This window comes from Naegleria lovaniensis, assembly GCF_003324165.1.
Source record: "Naegleria lovaniensis strain ATCC 30569 chromosome Unknown tig005, whole genome shotgun sequence".
NCBI classification, from domain to species: Eukaryota; Heterolobosea; class Eutetramitea; order Acrasida; family Naegleriidae; genus Naegleria; species Naegleria lovaniensis.
The window spans coordinates 428,647-449,573 of NW_025407827.1; the positions used below are offsets into that span (position 1 = coordinate 428,647).

General features: G+C 33.2%; 10 protein-coding genes across 10 annotated transcripts; 5 read left to right on the top strand and 5 right to left on the bottom strand.

Moving 5' to 3' along the window:
- Positions 1-936, bottom strand: C9374_012562 (uncharacterized protein; the record flags this gene model as incomplete). The annotated part of the gene is made up of 1 exon (XM_044688342.1): positions 1-936. The coding sequence occupies one exon, from the start codon at positions 934-936 to the stop codon at positions 1-3; it is 936 nt and encodes a 311-aa protein (XP_044554204.1).
- Positions 937-982: 46 nt separating this feature from the next.
- On the top strand, positions 983-3,520 carry C9374_012563 (uncharacterized protein; the record flags this gene model as incomplete). The annotated part of the gene is made up of 1 exon (XM_044688343.1): positions 983-3,520. One exon carries the CDS (start codon positions 983-985, stop codon positions 3,518-3,520), a length of 2,538 nt encoding a protein of 845 aa, XP_044554205.1.
- A 12-nt stretch (positions 3,521-3,532) lies between these two features.
- C9374_012564 (uncharacterized protein) lies at positions 3,533-6,523 on the bottom strand (the record flags this gene model as incomplete). Its single annotated transcript, XM_044688344.1, has 2 exons — positions 3,533-4,258; positions 4,412-6,523. 2 exons carry the CDS (start codon positions 6,521-6,523, stop codon positions 3,533-3,535), a joined length of 2,838 nt encoding a protein of 945 aa, XP_044554206.1.
- Positions 6,524-6,623: 100 nt separating this feature from the next.
- C9374_012565 (uncharacterized protein) lies at positions 6,624-7,691 on the bottom strand (the record flags this gene model as incomplete). The annotated part of the gene is made up of 1 exon (XM_044688345.1): positions 6,624-7,691. The coding sequence occupies one exon, from the start codon at positions 7,689-7,691 to the stop codon at positions 6,624-6,626; it is 1,068 nt and encodes a 355-aa protein (XP_044554207.1).
- Positions 7,692-7,782: 91 nt separating this feature from the next.
- On the bottom strand, positions 7,783-9,463 carry C9374_012566 (uncharacterized protein; the record flags this gene model as incomplete). The annotated part of the gene is made up of 4 exons (XM_044688346.1): positions 7,783-7,908; positions 8,175-8,606; positions 9,182-9,201; positions 9,424-9,463. 4 exons carry the CDS (start codon positions 9,461-9,463, stop codon positions 7,783-7,785), a joined length of 618 nt encoding a protein of 205 aa, XP_044554208.1.
- A 276-nt stretch (positions 9,464-9,739) lies between these two features.
- C9374_012567 (uncharacterized protein) lies at positions 9,740-11,029 on the top strand (the record flags this gene model as incomplete). Its single annotated transcript, XM_044688347.1, has 1 exon — positions 9,740-11,029. The coding sequence occupies one exon, from the start codon at positions 9,740-9,742 to the stop codon at positions 11,027-11,029; it is 1,290 nt and encodes a 429-aa protein (XP_044554209.1).
- Positions 11,030-12,788: 1,759 nt separating this feature from the next.
- On the top strand, positions 12,789-13,394 carry C9374_012568 (uncharacterized protein; the record flags this gene model as incomplete). Its single annotated transcript, XM_044688349.1, has 1 exon — positions 12,789-13,394. The coding sequence occupies one exon, from the start codon at positions 12,789-12,791 to the stop codon at positions 13,392-13,394; it is 606 nt and encodes a 201-aa protein (XP_044554210.1).
- A 507-nt stretch (positions 13,395-13,901) lies between these two features.
- On the top strand, positions 13,902-16,010 carry C9374_012569 (uncharacterized protein; the record flags this gene model as incomplete). The annotated part of the gene is made up of 1 exon (XM_044688350.1): positions 13,902-16,010. One exon carries the CDS (start codon positions 13,902-13,904, stop codon positions 16,008-16,010), a length of 2,109 nt encoding a protein of 702 aa, XP_044554211.1.
- A 54-nt stretch (positions 16,011-16,064) lies between these two features.
- On the top strand, positions 16,065-18,164 carry C9374_012570 (uncharacterized protein; the record flags this gene model as incomplete). Its single annotated transcript, XM_044688351.1, has 1 exon — positions 16,065-18,164. The coding sequence occupies one exon, from the start codon at positions 16,065-16,067 to the stop codon at positions 18,162-18,164; it is 2,100 nt and encodes a 699-aa protein (XP_044554212.1).
- Positions 18,165-18,237: 73 nt separating this feature from the next.
- Positions 18,238-20,870, bottom strand: C9374_012571 (uncharacterized protein; the record flags this gene model as incomplete). The annotated part of the gene is made up of 3 exons (XM_044688352.1): positions 18,238-18,682; positions 18,798-20,643; positions 20,867-20,870. 3 exons carry the CDS (start codon positions 20,868-20,870, stop codon positions 18,238-18,240), a joined length of 2,295 nt encoding a protein of 764 aa, XP_044554213.1.
- Positions 20,871-20,927: the final 57 nt, after the last annotated feature.

Sequence of the window (20,927 nt, forward strand, 5' to 3'; positions counted from 1 at the left end):
TTACAATGATTGGATCAAATTCTGAATTTGTTCAGCTCTGAATGCCCAATATTTCTTTCTAATGCCATCCACTTTCTGCAACGTGTGACAAACAGATAGGGCTTCTTGCAAATTACCCAATCTTAATAAACAGCAGAATAATAAATAATTGGCATGAGGATTGACAGACACCTTGTTCAAAACAGATCGAGTCTTTTCCTCCACGTACTGCAATAGTTCCTTGTATCCTTCAGAACTTTCATCTAATTTAAAAGTTGTCATACCCTTTGCATAATTCCATGGACTTTCATTGTTGGGAGCCATGAGAATGTATTTAAACGCAAAGTCAATTTCATCTTTTCTGATTTGAATATTCTTTTCAAAATCACATGTTGTATTTTGAATGACAAAGAAACGATAATTCCATGCACTGTTGTTTCTCAAATCCTTTGCCAATAATCTTACAACAAAATCCAATTCACCATCCCACAATGAAAACTCCTTCACTAACCATTGTCTAAAAGTCCAAACGTGATAATTCTTTGAATCATCATCAAACATTTTCTCAACAAATTCCTTCTCGCCTTCTGTCACTCTTAACTTTTCAATCAAGGCTTGACGATGATACCAAATTTGATAATTTTTTGGATTATCTTCGGAAACTCTATTTAAATATTCAATTTCTTTTGAGAGATCATAATTCAGTCCATCAAGAACAATTCTTCTAAAGTGCCAAGCAGTATAATTAGCAGGATTTAATTCAATTGCCTCTGCAGTGATCAACAAGGCTCGTTCGCTAATTTCATTTCGTTGGACAATGGCTCGAAAATAATTCATTGTTTCTTTAAATTCATCCGTGTAAGCGATCTGTACCACTGGATGGGTTCCTTCATCTTGAGGGATGGGAGTGAGATCTGCGAATTCGGGTCGTTGCGAATGAGGAACGTAGGACTTCATGATGATGGCTCGTTTTTTTTTTAAATCAATTTTTTAGAAACAAAAAATGTTAGGATCCGAGTCCTCATCAGACGTGCGATCAAAATTCGATGCATCACCCTCACACGATGCATCGGAATCAAACACCATCATACGTAGTACTCATCCAAATGAATGTTTTCACAACTACAACAACAACAACACTCTACGATCACCACCATTACACCCACTGTTGCACCATCGTATCATGCACCATCACAGTAATCACAGCAGCAGCAGCAGACAACTCTCACATCAACTCTTACAACAACACAATTATACTCCACTTTTATATACCAATGATTTGAGTGGTAAAATTAGATTTGCACCATTAAGATCCAATTCTTCTTCATTATTACTTGCATTGGCAAGTTCCTCTTCAAATTCTCTTCATCTTCTTCAATTCCAACCACAATTGCTATTCATGGATGATGATACAAATATGGAAAAAACAAACAATTCAAAGAAACGAGAATGGAGTGATTCATGTCAATTAATTTCATCCTATTTTGAATATCATACTCATGACATTCAATCCTTGGAATGGTATCATCATGATTTTATCTTTTCATCTTCTCTCGATTGTACACTCTGTCAATATGATGTTCCAAGTTCCAAATTAGTGAAACGATTATGTGTAACGAGTCATTCCATACTAAATGGAATTACTTTGAGTCCACAAGAATCTCCACCCATTCTCTATATCTGTTGTAATAATAGTATTCTCATGTGGGATACAAGAGAAAAGAAACATTCCATTCTTGTTAAACCTAATTCTAATAAGAATGTGAATTCTAAAAGTAGAATATCTAATGATTATATTCATGTCAAATTAAAGAATACAGATTCGCCACATCAATTCATAGCAAGTAGAGGTGGTGGTGTATTAGAGTTTAGAGATTTGAGATTTCAAGATTGTAAATATTCATTATATCATGATCATGGATGTGAATTTACAAGTTTAGAAATTCATCCATATTATGATTATATTTTAACGTATTGTGAAGATGGAATTGTTTATGAATTATTTGAAAATTATAATGAAAGAAGGTTTGATAAGAGTAGTTGTGGTGATCTTGTTAGTGGTGGTGGTAGTGGTAGTAGTCATGGTAATCTTGTTAGTGGTGGTAGTGGTAGTAGTAGTACTATGAATGATGATGATGGTAATGGTAATGGTAATGGTAATATTGTTGGTAATGATCCAACATGTTCTCCATTTAAAAAGAGTATTTACAATTGGTATTCTTGTCCTTCCATGAAAAACAATAATCAAATTGGATTCAAGAATGCCTCGTATTCGATCCATGGAAATTATATGATTTGTGGAAATGATGATGGATCTAGTTTTATATTCGATACATCTCTCTCAAAGAATGATCATTTCAAGAATAGATTATTCATCATGGATTCACACCAATCCTCATTTCTTCCTCCACTCATATATCCCATGAAAATCATTCCTTCACCACCATCGAATAATCATCATTCTACTGTGTTAAATTCACTCATTGTACCCAACATGTATGATCAAAGTGAAATTCATAATCTATTAATTACCTATGAAGAACCTTCCATGTATTTATTTGGAATGTCGAATCGACGACAAGAAGAAGAAGAACAATTACAAGAAGAACACTGTGAAAAATTTGCACCAAGTATTGATGAGGCTGAAATGGTTCAAGATCATCCCATTGAAGATTGGCAACACAATTCCATACAAAGTGAAACCAAAGTGTGTTCATTCTCTCTTGGATATGTCACTCAAATTGTATATGTTTGTTTAACTTGTTATAGAAATAGAAATAGATATAATTATAGTGATGAGATTTATCATGGAGTATGTGAAGAATGCTCAAAACATTGTCATCGAGGACATGAATTGTATAATATTGGAGAAAAGAGAAATTTCAAATGTGATTGTGGAAATTCACAATGTGGAAATTCAGAATGTTTGTGTTCATCGACGACTGCAAAACCACCAATGAATGAACGTAATCCATATAATCATAATTTTAAGAATGAATGGTGTTATTGTGGAAGAGAAGAAGCTAATCCCATGTATCAATGTTACAATTGTTATGATTGGTTTCATGGAAGTTGTATTTTTAATCGCGACTATGACAGTGAACATGTTTTCATTGAGGATTATTCGTATGTGTGTGAAAATTGTTGGAATTTAGCAATGAAGAGTAGTAGTGTGGATGGGAATGATCTTTCTTTTTGTACCACCACTCCCATGACCACCACTCCTCACAGTAGTAGTAGCAGCAGTCGTCCTCTTGTCATTTATGATTCGGTCGTGATTCAAGAATATCCATCCAATGACACAATAGTTCGGAGAGGAAAGTTTGTTAAATTGAGTGCCACGAATGATCTGGGAATCATGATTGACCATTCAACAACATCAGCAACAACACTTGAAGAAGGTGAAGATCTCATGAGTCATTCCAGTGATGATCACGACAATGAAGAAGAAGGTGAACATAATGAAGAAGAAGGTGAACATAATGAAGCACAACAAGGATCAAATTTAGATGATTTTATTGTTGAGGATGATGTGGATTGAACATTCATGATTTTAAAAATCAAGTAATACTTTCACTTGTTCTGGATCATGATAGACAATCTCTTTTGGATTTTCATACAAATTCTTTTCATCCATGATGGCATGATACAATTGTTTGTATCCATTACAAACATCTAATGCAATTCTACCCTTGGTGTACGTCTTTAATCTTGGACTCAATAATCTCTCACAGGATTGTTTCTGAGTCAATGCCAAACTTCCTAAAGAAAATAATTGAGTGTAGAAATTTTGAAAGAATGCTTTGAGAGATTGCTCGTCCATATCTTGGCACTTGGAGAGTGGAATGAATGGTTTTGAATGTTCATCACTGTGAAGAATGTTCAATTTGTGTTGAAGTCCACTATTTTCAAGAATTAATTTTGATTGATAGTGAGTAAATATCTCTAATTGTTTCTCCATTTCAGTTGAGATTAATTCAGTTTTTGAGCGAGTCACACTTGTTGTAGAAACATCAACATTCGTGGTACCAATTTTAGACAGACTTGTACTCTCAACTCCACCCAATGCTTGTAATATAGCATAGTATCCATTAATGATAAATACGTAATAATCAGATTTCAATATTGGATCAGTTTCTTTCAATTTAACATTTACATAATAATTATTATATAATTCTAAGAGTGGATCAATAAATGCAGAGATAACATTTTGAAAATCTTCTTCGCGTCGATTCTCTGGAACCATTACTGACTCGGAATAGGTATTCATAATTTCAGTCTTCAAGTGTGGATTGAATCACAGGATAACCCAAAATAGTTTAAAACATGTTGAATCATTTTTAAATGTTGAATGAAATAATAAAATCATTTGGAAATATATTTCAAACCATTATAGAAGAATACATGAAATTAAAAACATGAAAATACTTACCAAATTATTTAAAACTTCTTTCACTTCTTCAGGAGGATTTAAATTCAAAGTAATTTCAGGAGGTTTTTGAATCAATCGATTTAAATCTCTCTTAATATTAATAAAGAATTTATCCATACACTTTTCTTTCAAATCATTCAAACACACTGATAGTTTACAATGATCACCCATCACTTTAACAAATAGACATGAATATAATTCTAACAAATGAGCTAATTTGAAATATACAATTGTATATTCTTCATCAATATCTTGTTTTAAAGATGAAGTATGTATGAGAGAATCTGTTGGATTCTTGTTAATAATTTGTTCTACTCTCATTTGTAATTGTCCTTTCAAATCATCAAAAATATCATTCAATATTTTGAATAACAATGGTTCACGTGGATATACTTGATATGATGTTGGATTGGAAAGAGTATTGAGAGGAGTGGAAGTATTTAAAGTAGTAGTAGTGCTAGTAGTAGCAGTAGTATTATTATTATTGGCAATAGTAGCATAATTTGAAGTATGATGAGATGGAATAGTATTGACAGAAGAATCACTACTACTAGTAGTAGTCTGACCATTATGAGAGGTATGATCATACACTGATAATAAATTTTGAATCAATTCCTTTTCCATGACTGCTGATTTGTGAATCCATGCCAAGATATCAGCAATATATCTCAATGGATCATGAGCTAACATTTCAATTGGATTGGATGAGAGTGAAATTGTTACAGGTGAATATGTATTATTACTACTACCAATAGTACCAGTGGTAACAGTACCAGTAGTACCAGTGGTGGTAGTAGTACCAGTAGTACTAGAAATACGACTTGACAGTTGTCCCTTAGTAATACCAGTTCCAGTACCAGTACTAGTAATACCAATACTACTACTACTCGACATCTTTTTCATGGTCAAGGCACTAAAAAATTGATTCTTTACAAATTCACTTCTCGATACAATTAATTGTTTCAAACACAAAGGTAAGAATATAGTCTTGTCAAATAAAATATTAATCGCTTGTTTCAATTCATATTCAGAATCAATTTCAGAATCATTTGATAATGCTTTACATTCATCTTCAATCCATCTTGTAATTCTCTCCAATGCACTGGTTCGAATCATTTGTAATTCTTCCATAATTTCAAAAATAATTCGTTGATAATTGGATGATTTCACAAAATGATTCGAACATGTGGAATGCATGTCATCTAATTTCTTGAGAGTAGTAAAATATTCTTGTCCTCTAATTTTACCATGTAATAATAATTGTTTTTCTTCTTCTGGAAATATAAATTTAGAAATGAATACATTTAATTGATATTGTCTATAGAGATTGGAAATGTATTCATGATAGAATGAATTCATTTGTTTGGTATAGTCAGAAATTTGACATGTAGATGAACAAGGAGTTGTGTTGGTATGGGTCGTATGGGTCATATTGATGGTAGTAGTCATAGTAGTAGGAGTAGTCATAGGAGTAGTAATCGTTGGAGTCATAGTAGGAGGAGTAGTCGTGTTGGTAAGGGTCGTATTGATGGTAGTAGTCATAGTAGTAGGAGTAGTCGTGTTGGTAGAAGTACTAATAAAAGTCCTATCATTCATCATTGAATCCAACATGATCAACGTAGGACCATTCGATAAATAATTCTCAATATTCTTTGTATGAGTCTGAATGACTTGTATTTGTGAATCAATTTCATTTAATTGATTTTGAATTTGTTCAAATGATTCTAAAATATACTTTTTATGAGAATGTAAATTTTGAAGTAATAAATAACTCTTGAGTTGTGTTTGAGAATGTTGATTCATGGATGAAAAGGATGATACAATTGAAGAAAAGGGTTGAGTGGTGGCACTCTCATTGTGTTGTTTAAATAATTGATCTAAATATTGAAGACATGTTGAAAGTGATTCATCATCGTGTTGTTGATGTGATAATTGAATGAATTGATTTACTTTTTTACTTGTACTAGTCGAAGAAGAAATGGAATAGGGTTGGGATGGAGTACTCGGAGAAGACGTGTCTATTCTTCCTTTTACATTTGATGGAGTGAGAGGTGGTGTAAGATCCATCTTTGACAATGACGGATTGAAACTCGTTTGGTTGTTGGATGACATTTTTTATTAATTATTATTGTTTTGAATCGTTCCATTCACCAAAAAATGATCAATGAACGAAATTTCAGAATCCGAGAAGCAAGAAGAGCCTCAAGTAACCTCATTCCATCTTTTCATCATGATGATGGTCAGAAATAGGCCTTGTCAGACTACGATCGATTGGTAAGACTTTTGGTTTGAATATAAAATCCACCATCAGAGGTAACAAGGTCAATAATGAAATGCTAAACAGGATCATGAGTGTTTGAGGTTTCATCACCAATTGAGAAATTGAATATTCAGTATTGGAAATACCTCGCTGTTCATCTTGTTGATTCCATTCATTGAACATTTCTCGTATCAACATTCCACTCTGAACAGAAATAAATGTTTGTGGTGCAATTCCAATCAATGTAGTGATAAAGAATAATGGAAATGATATTCCAACAAGTGGTGATAATAAATTAACACTCCAATTTGGTAATATAGGTGATATTCTTAAAAAGAGTAATAAAAAGAATAATCGATGTTCATAGTTCAATAATAAATTTTGAAATTTCTTAAAGAATTTGTGAATGGAAGGTATTTGAATTAATAATCTTCCAAAATATAAATGACTATACATGTAGGCTAAACTAGCACCTATCGTACCACACCATAAAGAAATTATAAATGGAAATAAAACTCCCAAAATTGGATTCATGATGGAATCATCATTTTGAACAACATGCTGACTTGAAGAATATAATGCACCAAATAAAACATTGAGCATTAATGTTCCAGGTATAGATAAACTCAAAATCAATAAATATAAAATACAAATACAAGACAAGACTTGATAATAATACAATAGAGTATATTTGGATAGAACATCAATAAATATTTTGATTTGATTCAATTGTTTGGGTGGAATATTATTTAATAATAATTCATATTCGGAGTGAGAGAGTGGAGGTAAGATGTAACTCAATAACATGTAACACACAAAGAATGAAATGAGAACTACAAGAGAAAAAGAGAGAATGAGTTTAGGAATGGGTGTTGTTCTTGTAGTGGGTATGATCGAATGGTATTCAGACAAGATGTTCGAGTGATCATGATGCATTGATGATGACTTGGGACTTGTGTGCAGGAAGGATGATTCAGACAAGTTACTACTGTCTTGATCGGTCGAGGAGGATGTGATCATTTTTTTGTTGTTGAGAAAAAAGACATGAATGCATGGTTGTGAACGAACAGTGACATGTTAATAAAATTTTGATATTTATGATGATGAATCATTAGAGTATGAGACATCTTTTAGATGGTTTCTTGACCACTTGTTGTTGATCATTAATTTTAACAGTAGAATTGGTCTTGTTTGTGAGTGAATTCTCAAAAGAATGTTCAAAAATACCATCCACCATCTATTTTGTGAAGATTTGAATGTTCAATGAATTTTTTTAAATGTGTGTTTCATGAATTGAATTCCATATTATAATTTAAATGTGTTGTAGTTCAATTCCATATCATGATTTGAATATGTATTTTTCATGATTTGAAAATGTATTTTTCATGATATATTCATGAATATTTTCCATTCATTTTCCATAAATGACACACATTTCAATGATTCACACATATTCATCAAAATATAAAAACACAACATTCTCACACTCGCACACACACATACCTTTTCAAAAGCTTGATCAACATTCACAGAATCTTTTGCACTTGTTTGTAAACACGTATGAATTCCAACTCGTTGTGCCCATTCATTGGCTTCACTTTCTGTCACTTGTCTTTGATCTTCTAAATCAACCTTATTACCAACAAGAATTAATGATACATTTGGATCTGCATATTGTTTTACATCATTTAACCATAAATTTAAATTTTCAAATGATTTTCGTTGAGTAATATCATAGACCATAATTACTCCTTGTGCACCTTTATAGTATGAAGTCGTAATGGTTCTGAATCGTTCTTGTCCTGCTGTATCCCATATTTGTAATTTCACTTTTTTACCTTTTTTTTCCATATTTTTAATTTTGAAATCCACACCAATGGTACTGACATGACTCACATTGAATTGATTCTCAGAGAAACGAAGTAGAATACAACTCTATTGAGAATGTGTATATGTGTGTGTGTGCGTGTGTGTGTGTATGTATGTGTGTGTGCGTGTGTATATGTGCGTGTGTATGTGCGTGTATGTGTGGTATGTTAGGTTGAGGTGAGTGTGTATTTGGATGAGAGTTGAAAATGAGTGTGTGTTCAGGGTGAGAGTTGAGAGAATCATCATGACAACAACAACAACATCATGGTGTCATGGTTGAAAAATGTGGTTGTGGTTGTTGTGGTGGACACATAAAATCGTCGTTGTGTGGGAGAGATGTGGTTTGTGATTCGCCAAGAGATGATGATGATGATACCGAAACGTCGCATTTGAATCATCCATAGTATGGATGCGTCAAGTTGGATTTCAAATAGTTGAGGTAATGGTCAAGGAGAATTTGATGAACCCGAGTCGAATTCGTGTGTGTGTGTATAATGATTCAGTAGTTGTTGCGCACCGAGTCCGTAATATCATTTACAATATAAACATTCACATGACATTCACACATGTATATATATATTCATGGAATGGATGGTGTCAAAATATATAAATTCAACAATATCACAACAAATGAAACATACTTTACCAACACCCATATCACCTTTGTTATTACATGATGAATGTTTCGAATGATCAATGACCCGAGTCGAATTGGTGTTGTTGTTGTTTTGATCATCATTTCACAATATACATGTGGAATTTCAAGAATATTATTTGAACGAGATTTGTAGTGACATCAAGATAATGACACACCATAGGGTATTGATTGTATTATGTGTGTGTTATTTCCAAAATTATTTTCACATCATCTCACACCACCTACCAATAATCAAAATTTTAAAGAGAGCATCATGGTCAGACATTTTTTGCTACTGTTGTTGATGTCGACAGCCGAGTCGTGGCGATGATGACATTCTCCGAGACCATTGTACTGACAGGTAATGAGACATGGAAAGAAACTGTGCTGAATGACAACGAATCATTCATTAACGAGATAAGGATTACGAATCGATTGATAAAACAATTCCCTGATACAGGGTACATGAATATCAAAAAGTCATGCCTATCATTATCATCAAGCACGACTGCCAAGCCTCTCAAGCCTTTCATCATCATCACCAATAAAACACACACAAAAAATGTCGTTCACTTCACAACAACAACAACTCAACGGGCCACCCCTCCCTTCTTCTTCACACCAAGTACAACCACAACAACTACTACGACCACAACAACCACCACAACCACAACATTCACTCCTTCCCTCTCCTCATCAAAAAGAAATCTACACCTATCATGCCGATTGGATGATTTACTCCACAAGTTGGTCTGTCCGAAGAGATTATCCCTTTCGTCTTGCCATTGGATCCTTCATGGAAGAATATAGAAACAAGGTAGATATTATTCAATTAAATACAGATCAATTAGTATTGGAAAGAGTAGCACAATTTGAACATCCCTATCCAGCAACAAGAATACAATTTCATCCATCTGCCAACACTTCCAATTTAGATTTAATTGCTACGAGTGGAGATTATTTAAGATTATGGCAATTGAGAGATGCATCAACAACGACCACCATGACGACGACGACGACGAATGGGAATTTGACGACAGGTACGAATACAAGCAGCAGCACCATGACAGGCAATATAGGTAGTAGCAGTCATATACACACTTCTGAACCCTCCTCCACTTCCTCCACTTCCACCAAATTCTCAGTCTCTAAATATTTTACTTTTAATAATGATAATTCAAGTGAATATTGTGCTCCATTAACAAGTTTTGATTGGTGTGAATATAATCCAAATATCATTGGAACTTGTAGTATTGATACGACATGTACCATTTGGGATATTCCAAGTGGTAAATCATTGACACAACTCATTGCACATGACAAAGAAGTTTATGACATTGCATTTAGAAATCAAGATGTATTTTGTACTGTTGGAGCAGATGGATCTCTTCGAATGTTTGATTTAAGATCATTGGAACATTGTAGTATTCTTTATGAAACACCTCAATTTACTCCTTTATTGAGATTGGCATGGAACAAACAAGATTTAAATTATGTCGCATGTATTGGAATGGATAGTAATCGAATTGTAGTATTGGATGTTAGATATCCAGGAATGCCACTCATGGAATTGTGTGGTCATAAAATGCCAGTGAATGGAATTGCATGGGCACCTCACAGTGCTCATCATTTGTGTAGTGTTGGAGATGATGGACAAGCATTGATATGGGATATTCATGGTGGTATGAGTGGTACGAGTAGTGTTAACCATGTTGGAAATGGTAGCTCTACCATTGAACCTATTTTAGAGTATAAGGCTGATTGTGAAGTGAATCAATTAGGATGGAGTTCGTTACAAATGGATTGGATATCTATTGTGTTTGGACAGAAATTACAAATATTAAAAGTTTAGGAGGGTTATTTTGTTTGTTCCCAAGTTTGTATCCAATCATCCGCATTTCCTGTGTTCTCACTCCCTAGGCTAAATTGTTTAACAACCGAGCAAAGCAAAGTCCAATCACAACAATCAAACTTTATTCGTATAGAACCGACCTTCCATTTGGTAACCATTACATCACACAATGCATTCTCACACAATATTTCAGGTTTAATAATAAAATGTTAAACAAATCACTATGAAAATCAAGTCGTTATAAATACAATGCAAGTTACACTTCCGATTTACAAATTCATTCAAAATATTGCTCTACGTATAATCATGTATAACATGTTTCTCACTCGAATCTTTGTACTGTAAATTACAAGGTAAACAACATGAAAATAAATCATAACATTGTCACAAATGGTATCTATCCATAGAACAGAGTGGATATATTATTTGAGATATTATTGTTGCGAATGTTTGTACAACCCTATCTATCGAACTATACTAGTGCAGAACGATAACGACATATTCAGTCGTCGTCAAAGAGTTGGCTTATAAATATAGAGCGGTTGTTGTTATCAATAACAATGAAGTTAGGTTAACTTGATTTAATCAATTGTGTTCATAATGATCGTAAATGATAATGATCCCTAGATAACTTCCTTTAGTCTCGGGAAGTTATTACGAAATTTATCATTTTTCGTTAAGACCAAAAGTTACAAACAATATTGGAGCAATCAACGACTGATATAAATGCCATAAATATCGGATTCGTTAACTTGTTGATGAATAGTTATTTGTATCTACAACACCATAATTGTTTTTAAAAGGGGTTAGCTCAATAAAATTGTAAACAAGAAAACAATATGGTAAAAGCCAAATTAATGCAAAGTGTTGTTGAATTCTAAACATAATATGGGAAGAAAAGGTCTTTGAATGGAATACTCGTTTGAATTTGGCTGGAGGTCATTTGTTGTTCCAGACTGTTGAGAAGCTGCAGTTGTGGTATTAGTTTGCTCTTTAGAGAGCTGTTTTTGTTGTGGGAATTTCATTCAATCTTTATACCGCACTTCTGTTCTTGTCAAAGTACATTCAATATAAAAGCACGCTCCTTCTCCTTCTCTTCATCTTATCTTAAATGTTTCATTACAACATCTCTGATCCTGACCTTCCAAAATGTTGTGAATAGAATCTTCTATTTCCAGTGATCTCTTTCGTCAACTGGTCTCCAAACAACAACACAGTGCGCAGCAATGATGTTTAATTTTGATTTATTCCAATGTTTGTACCAATTTTTTTAAGTCCTTTGCAATCCTAACGAAGCAACGGTGTTCAAAATGCATTCTTTAATAATAAACGCATTTCCTTAATAAATACAATTGATGGCCATCAAAGAGAATGTCCAATCCCAGAGTGATGCGAGAGAGCAACCATTCGTCCTGTCATCCATCAAAAAATCCACCACTCACAAAAAAAATATTGTTGTTTGCTTTTCGTCATTCCCGCTTGTCCTTTTAGTCTCTTCATATTATTATCATCATCAACAACAACAACAACGGACACCACCCAATTTTCATCATCGTCTTGTGTGTACCACCATTGATACTACAACAACAATAATAACAACAACAATAACTCGTACTATTATATTATAATAATAACAAACTCTATTGAAACCATCCACCAAACAAATATAAAGCCTCACCCACCCATCACCCATAAATAACTCACCACCACCCACCCATCACCCACACCCACACCACCCATCACCAACAACAACAACAAGATGCAAGACTCTACAATTAAATGTGTCAATATTGGAGATACAGGTGTTGGTAAAACGTGTGTTCTCGTCTCGTACACTGAAAATGAATTCCCTGAAGAACACGTTCCAACTGCCTTTGATAACTTTACATCGATTGTTGAATATAAAAACAATCGATACAATGTACAATTATGGGATACAAGTGGACAAGACAATGATTCCATGAGACCCATCTCATACAATGGTGCTCACATCTTTCTCATTTTCTTTTCATTGGTGGATCGAAAGAGTTTTGAAAGAGTTCGAGAGAAATGGGTGAAAGAATTAGAAGAAACCAATCATATTGATTTACCATATATTATTGTTGGTAATAAGGTTGATTTGAGAGATGATTCACAATTATTGAAACAATTAGGAGTCACTAATCCTGTCACTAAAAAGGAAGGTGAAGAATTAGCAAAGAAAGTTGGAGCTTTACAATATATGGAGTGTTCTGCAAAAACACAAACAGGTTTGGGTGAAGTCTTTGAAGCTGCAGTGAAGGCTGTCGTGGATGAAGAATGGAAGAAACAAAATGAAGCCATTAAAAAGAAGAAGGATAAAGGTGGAAAGTGTAATAAACAATAATCTTTCTCTCTGGTAGTCTTTTGAATATGTGTTTGTGTGTATTTGGTAGTCTTTTGAATATGTGTTTGTGTGTATTATTTGTATGTAATATAATTTTATGTATGTCATAATAAATGTCAATCTATGATACATGGTATTATTGTAATGATGGAGAGTGAACTCCATCATGATGACCATGACTGACATGATTCAAGGATCACTGGGAATGTATTGGTGTAACACATTCCGAACGAATCGCTCGTATATATAGAGAATTTAATGATAAATAGATATTTAAAGAATACTTGGTATCAAAAGTAATTGTTCAATTCAATGCCATATAACCCAAGCAAGTCAAGTCGCTCACTAAAACGAAAAGGAATGTGAATTGGATCTTGGTTCGATTCCTCACAATTCCTTTCCTTCGTCGTTATTTAAAAAAACACAAAAATTTCAAACAAAAAAATTCTAAAGCAACAACAACACTGATTCCAAAACCTTCTCTCATCATCAGATCTAGTACACCAAATGGCTCCGAATCGAAACGTAACACGATCACATGACTCCTACCATGCTCATGGTATGAATGATGCAACAACTCCTCCATCCACCAACCACCATGAATCTCCAGAACAACCAGTTAGAACATGGAACAATCCAAACAGCACGACCAAGAATATCACAACAACTTGTCGTCATGACGACATGAATATCATTTATCAATCTCTCAAATCATTCATGAATCGATATTTAATTGTACCAACTCTCTATGTCAAACAATTCATTGTAAATAATATTCAACATGGTGATGAATTTGGTGGTGTTTTGAAATATATTCAATGTTTGAATCGAATTATTCAATTGATGAAATTAATTTATGAAAATTATTATCATTCATCATGTTATTTAGATGATGAGAATTTAGATGATAATATAGATGATCCATACAATTTACAAGAGAAGAATATCAACAATAATGAAATTCTACTTGATTCTCATTTCGTTGAGAGTCTTGTATTATTGAATTTCATATTTGGAAATGTTAAATATTTACAAATATTATATTTTCATGGAAAAAGGAATGCACATATTGAAAATCAAATAGAATTATTAAATGTATTATTACATACATTAAATGTAGAGAATGATAGTATGGATAGTTTTAGTACTATTAATACTAGGAACGATCATTCACATTTCAATCATACCATGAACAACAATATCCACAACCACAATAATTATAATAACAATAATAATAACAATGATAACAACAACAACACTACTACAATCAATCCTACACTTTCAACACTTTATCAAAATCTATTACAAATTATTATTGAAATGAATTGGAAAGAAATCTATCAAGAACAATATTTAACATTATTCTTTACATTCAATCAAACTCATCTTCAACAATCTCTCAAACAAGAATTAGATGAAATGATTGTATCGAACTTTTTTGAAACATGTACTCAACAATTATCTCAAAAAAGATTACAATTTAAATCCATGATGAATGGTTTGAAAAAACGAAAGGATCATTCAACAACAATTATTCATCATCCTCATCATTCAACAACAATTCATTATCCTCATCATTCAACAACTCAACCATTCATCATCCACAACAACTCAACCATTCATCATCCACAACATTCTCACTCATTACAAAATAACAAGACACACCCTCAACACTTTCACAAACATGATCTTTTAGAATCCAATCCTTACAAATCTCAACACACATTACATTCTCTTTTTCAATCGTTTCAAATTGATTATCATACTCTCATGAAATTGAGTCATTTAATTGAACATGCTCATCAAAATGTCTATTTATTAGATTTATTATTTCATTTAACATGTTTAATTATTAAAACATCCAATCATGAATATAGACAAGTGAGTGATGTATTAAAAGATAAATCGAATGAATTGATGGTCATTGGTGCTAAAATAAGATTATATTGTGAAAGTTATTTGAATAGAAAGAAGGAATGGAAGAATGATCATTTCATCAATCACAATAATAATCATCACAACAATAACAATCATCACAATAATCATCATAACAATCACAACAATAATAATACCATTCATCAATTACAACATCGATTCAACAAGTTAATGAAACATGATCCAATCCATTCCATGACTACCACGAATGCAACGACTACTAAAACGTCAACGACTACAACCACTAATACTACTACTAATACTACTACTTCAACCTCACTCTCAAACACTCCCTTAACAAATAATGATGAAAATAGTTCTTCCCATCATCTCAAATATCATTCTTTGAATATTTTAGATCAATTAGAACAAGAATTGAATCAACTCGAAGATTTCTTAACAAATTCTATTGCAAAAAAAGAATTATGTTGTGTGGAATATTTGAAATCTCATCGATATGCTCCTTTTAAAAAGATGGATCCAAAGAATGGAACTCTCTTGTGGAATTCTCAAGTGATCAATAGTGGTGTGAATATTCATCCCACAACAACAACAACCAAGAAACATGATAAACAGGATGATAATTTCAACACCACCACTAGTAATACTACTACTACTAGTTTGGATGAACTCATTTCTGTCATTCCAGCTTACTTGGTGTTGAACCGCCAAAGTTTATAAAAGAAATTTCGCGCCAAATATTTTCGTTACAAACTTCAAACATTTTTAAAAAAAATGTCTTTCAACAACCAACGACGTGCTCTTCGTGATATTACCAATACTTCCACAGGCTCGATCCATAACTCGAGTATGATGATGATGATGAATGGATCCTCTCAACAAGCTCCTCTCAAATCCAACAACTTGTTGAATACAAGTCATAGTTCTCAATTGAATCAATCTCTCCTCCCTATTATGAATCATCATACCATGAAACCTCCTCGAGAATCCATGATTATGAAACAACAACACACATCTTCTCATCATGCAAAGAACAAGACAAGTCTACTCTCGAATAATATGACTTTAGGTTCCACCACTCTCAATGCATCATCATCCAACACATCCAACACATCCAATATTCAATACATGTTGAATGCACTTTATGAATTCTTCTCTCAAGAAAATATTTCAATGGAAATTACTCCAAAAACCTTTCGTGAAGGTGATACTTTTAAACTTCGATATTTTTTGAATTATTTATTCACCCATTTGGATCGAAATATTTGTGTACTCGTTCCAACACCAAGTGAAGTGAGAGAATTGGAAAAGAAGAATACGAGTAGTAGTGGTGCTAGTGGTGCTAGTGGTGGTGGTGGTTCTAATACTACTACTACTAGTGGTTCTAACTCTTCCAATATGGATGCACTGAATAGAAGAAAGACCATGATGAATCATTCATCCTTGAGTATGATGACAATCAGTGCATTTACTACTTCATCCTATTTCAACAAGGCTCCTTCCATTTCTGGACTCGATGAAGATTTAATTATTGAACTTGTGGATTTCTTTAAACTTCCAATATCCTTGAATAAGAGACATTTTACCATTACACCTCAATCGAGTCGAAATTGGCAAACCATGATTCAAGTACTCTTTTATTTGACTGGACTTGTCAAGTATAGTCGAGAACGAGAAATGATTGAGAGAGATTTAGAATTACAACAAGTTTCAATCTTCTTTTCTTTCTTGAGTGATATGTATGCACCATTTCTTGAAGGTAATAATCGAGAAATGGAAAGACTGTTACAAGAATGGAGAAACAAATTCAATATGGATTGTGCAAGATCACGAGAGAATTTAACTCAATTGAAGAATCTTCATGAAAGCATTAAGAATCGATTGAATTATTTCAATACACGACAAGATCCATTTCATGAATTAGAAGAAAAGAGAATGGTATTAGAATCTCAATTTTTAAATTTGAATGAATCTAGTCAACACAATGAAGAGAAATTGAATCAATTGTTACACGATCGAGAAATTACAAAGGCTAAACTTGTATCCACCAATCAACAAATTGATTCAAAAAAGAGAGATAATGAAGTTTGTACAAGACAACTCGAACATCAAGAAATTACTCCATTGGAAGCACAAGCACTCTACAGGGAGAAGAGTACCTATGAAGAAGAAGAAGAACGAATTCTGAAACGAACCGAATATACAAGAAATCAAGTCGAGAGTGCACAACGACACTTGTCTCAATGCAATGAGCAAATTACAACACTCACTTCTCAATACAATTCCATTGTACTCAAGATTGATCCAAATTTGAGACTCATTTCATTGGCATCTAATAATGCAAAATGGAGAATTGATGATTCAAAACAAAAGAAGGCTATTCTGAAACAACAATTCACGACTCTTCAATCTCAAATTCAACAATTGAATGAAACATTGACACAGAAAGATGAAATGATTCAAGTTTTGAATGAACACTTACTGGATGTGAAAGAAAATTTAACACAAGAGACTATATCTTTTAATAATTTGGAATCTCTCCATGCTCAAATCAAACAGCAACATCAAGAAGAATTATTTGAATATGATCGAAGGATTAAGACCATTGAAGAACAATCTGTACACATACATGCTGAGAAGAATCGATGGAAACAAGAATTTGAAAATACTGAATTATTAATTGCTCAATTGGAAGAAGAAATGCAACGAGAAGAACAAGAGCAAATTGAGCAACGAAATACTCTTTTCAATTTATCTGTGTTTGCCTTACAGAAAGCAGCAGAGCACAAGGAAAATGCCAAGAAGATTATCAATGCTACAGAAAAAACAGGAAGCGAAAGTTTTGCTGCTATCAGACAGTTGCAAATTATGTAAAACATCCAAGCTCATTACAACATCTAGATACACTTATTAATAAATGAACCACAGTTTTTCACAAACCAACTTTTTAATATTGAGCATAGTCAATGAATGAGGATTTGGCAGCTGAGGTGACTTTTTTTGGTAGTGGTTTCTTGGTATGATCTTCAAAACCCCAAACTTCCAAAGCATAAATTTCAAACTCAACTTCAGTGCTAAATGTTGTAATGGATTGTGATCGAACCATACCTGGTGGTTTTGATTCTGAGATGGTACCAGCTGTGGTGTTATGATTCGTATCCTTGTCCACCTTTTCCAACAACCCTCCCTCTTCCATGTTATCAAAAGTCAAACAAATATTTGTGCTTCCTGAAGTCAAATCTTCATGAATCATGAGAGCTGATCTTCCAACTTCATCACCACCATAACAAATCATGTAATCATTTGATCTCAAAAAGAATTCATTCAATTTCGACCATCGAAACACTTTCAAAGTGGTATTATTTTTGAAAGAAAAGAGTAAAATCTCACCACTTTGAAACATGGACACGCACAAATTTTTCGTGAGGGAAATATTTGGTGAAAAAATCGTAACACATATTATTGAAACATTCCATAGTCACACACACACACACTCTCTCTACATACCTTCCATAATACTTATTTCCAAATTCATTCAATGCTACTGGATTAAAAGCACCCAATACTTGTCCATCCATAGTCTTGATAATTAAAATCGATTCTTCAGCATGTCGAGTATTTCTATATAAAGTTCTTAATGAAGTTCCATGCTCCAAAGTGCTATACAATAACATCCAATTACTCAAATGAAATCTAGCAGGTAATATGGATACCATCTTTTTTCTCTGAAATTCAGTTGTAATTGGATGAGTTCTATTTGTATTTAACAATAAAGGTGAGAATGAAGAATGAGAACAAGAATTCAATTTTCCTCCAACACTTGTTCCATACAATGGATGTGAATCTGGTAATTCTTTTAACAAATCCTTATATTTTGTATATTCTGTAAATGCAGTCATGAAACAATGATTACATTGTGCAATTCTTTCAATCAATGTTTCATTGGTAATGATTTCACTGGATAAAAGAGATAGTTTCTTTTTGATTTCAATGACTTCTCGAATTTTCTCTTCAATTTTTTGATGATTTGTTTTTTCTTCTGTGGAAGGTGAAGATTGTGAATGAGTGGTAGTACTAGTGTTAATAGTAGTAGTAGTAGTATTGGTGTCAATAGCAGTAGTAGTAGTAGTATTGGTGTCAATAATAGCAGTAGTAGTAGCACTAGTGTCAACAATAGTAGTATTCATAGTAGAATGATTACCCTCAGTAGTAGTAGTATTAGTATTCGTTGAACTATTACTACTCTCTGTACTTTCAACTTGAGAAGGCTGATGACTTGATTCTTCTACCACATGGCCATTGGATTCTTCTTGTTGAAAAGAACTCGTATTGGATTCTTCTTGTTGAATATTCAATGACACACTACGAGTCGAAATATCATCATTCACAACATGTTCATTACCATCTTTTCTTCCTTCTTCAATTTCTTCAATGACTCGATTAGCCAATTCTTGTTCCTTTTTCAACATTCTATTTACATTTACATTTTCAATTTCAATTAAATTTAAAATAAATTTACAATCACTTTCAATAGCATTACAATATTCTTGTAATTCAAGTTCTCTCTCTATTTGTTGTCTTCTTCTCTTATTATATAATTCACAAATCTCTTCATCTAACTCTTCAATACAATCCGTGTAGAGAATTCGATGAACACAATAAAAGTAACTCTTCCAAAAAGTAATATCATCTACATATTTTGGAACAAGAATGGAATACATGGAATTGAGATGAGAATCATACATTCTCAATGTATTCACTTGTGATAATGAATAATATTGATCAAAATGATAGGGATGTTGTGGATGAATGAGTCCACTTCGTTCATGTCGTTGCATTTCCATTTCTTGAATGAAATGATCATCCATTCGGAATGAGAGAGGATTATGAGAGAGTTTGAAAATGTATTGAGAGAGTTCAACTTCTCGACCAATCCATTGTTTATTAGAGAGTGGTGGAGAGAAGGTTAGAATGAGAGTGGAGCTTCTTACAGGAGAAGAGGGTGTAGTGGTGGTAGAAGTGGTGGTTGAAGGGGTGGTGGTAGAAGAGGCTAATGCTGTGTTTGAATTTTGAATACTACTACCAGTACCAATACCACCAGTACTACCACTACTACTACTACTGCTAACAGTTGTGTTGGATGGATTTGGAGGGAAATGAATATTCATCATCATGGCGGATTTTACAGGTGATGAGGCTAGCATGATGGTCGTGAAGGAGGGAGGAGTGGATGAGAGTGGAGAAGACGCTCCACTTTGACTTCGGTTTCGAGAGAGTTGTTGATGCTGAGGAATGTTTTGTGGTTGTGATGATTGAGATCCACTACCGAATATGAGAGTTGAGAGAAAGGATGCTGTTGTGTGTGGATTGATCCATGAATGATAATGAATGATGGAGGTATTGTCGTGATCATCATACGGAATGAATTAAAGGAATGTCCATGGATGAACATTTGATCGCAAGAGCATGTTCCAGTCAAGTCATAGAGTGATGATGAGAGTAGGGTACGCAAACATCGAAGAGATATTGACATTCGGTTAATGAACCATATCAACACTCAAAAAGTTGTTACTTACACATTTTTTCTAATGATCTTTATTTGGAAGTAAAAATTCTCAATCAAAAGGAAAAAGTACT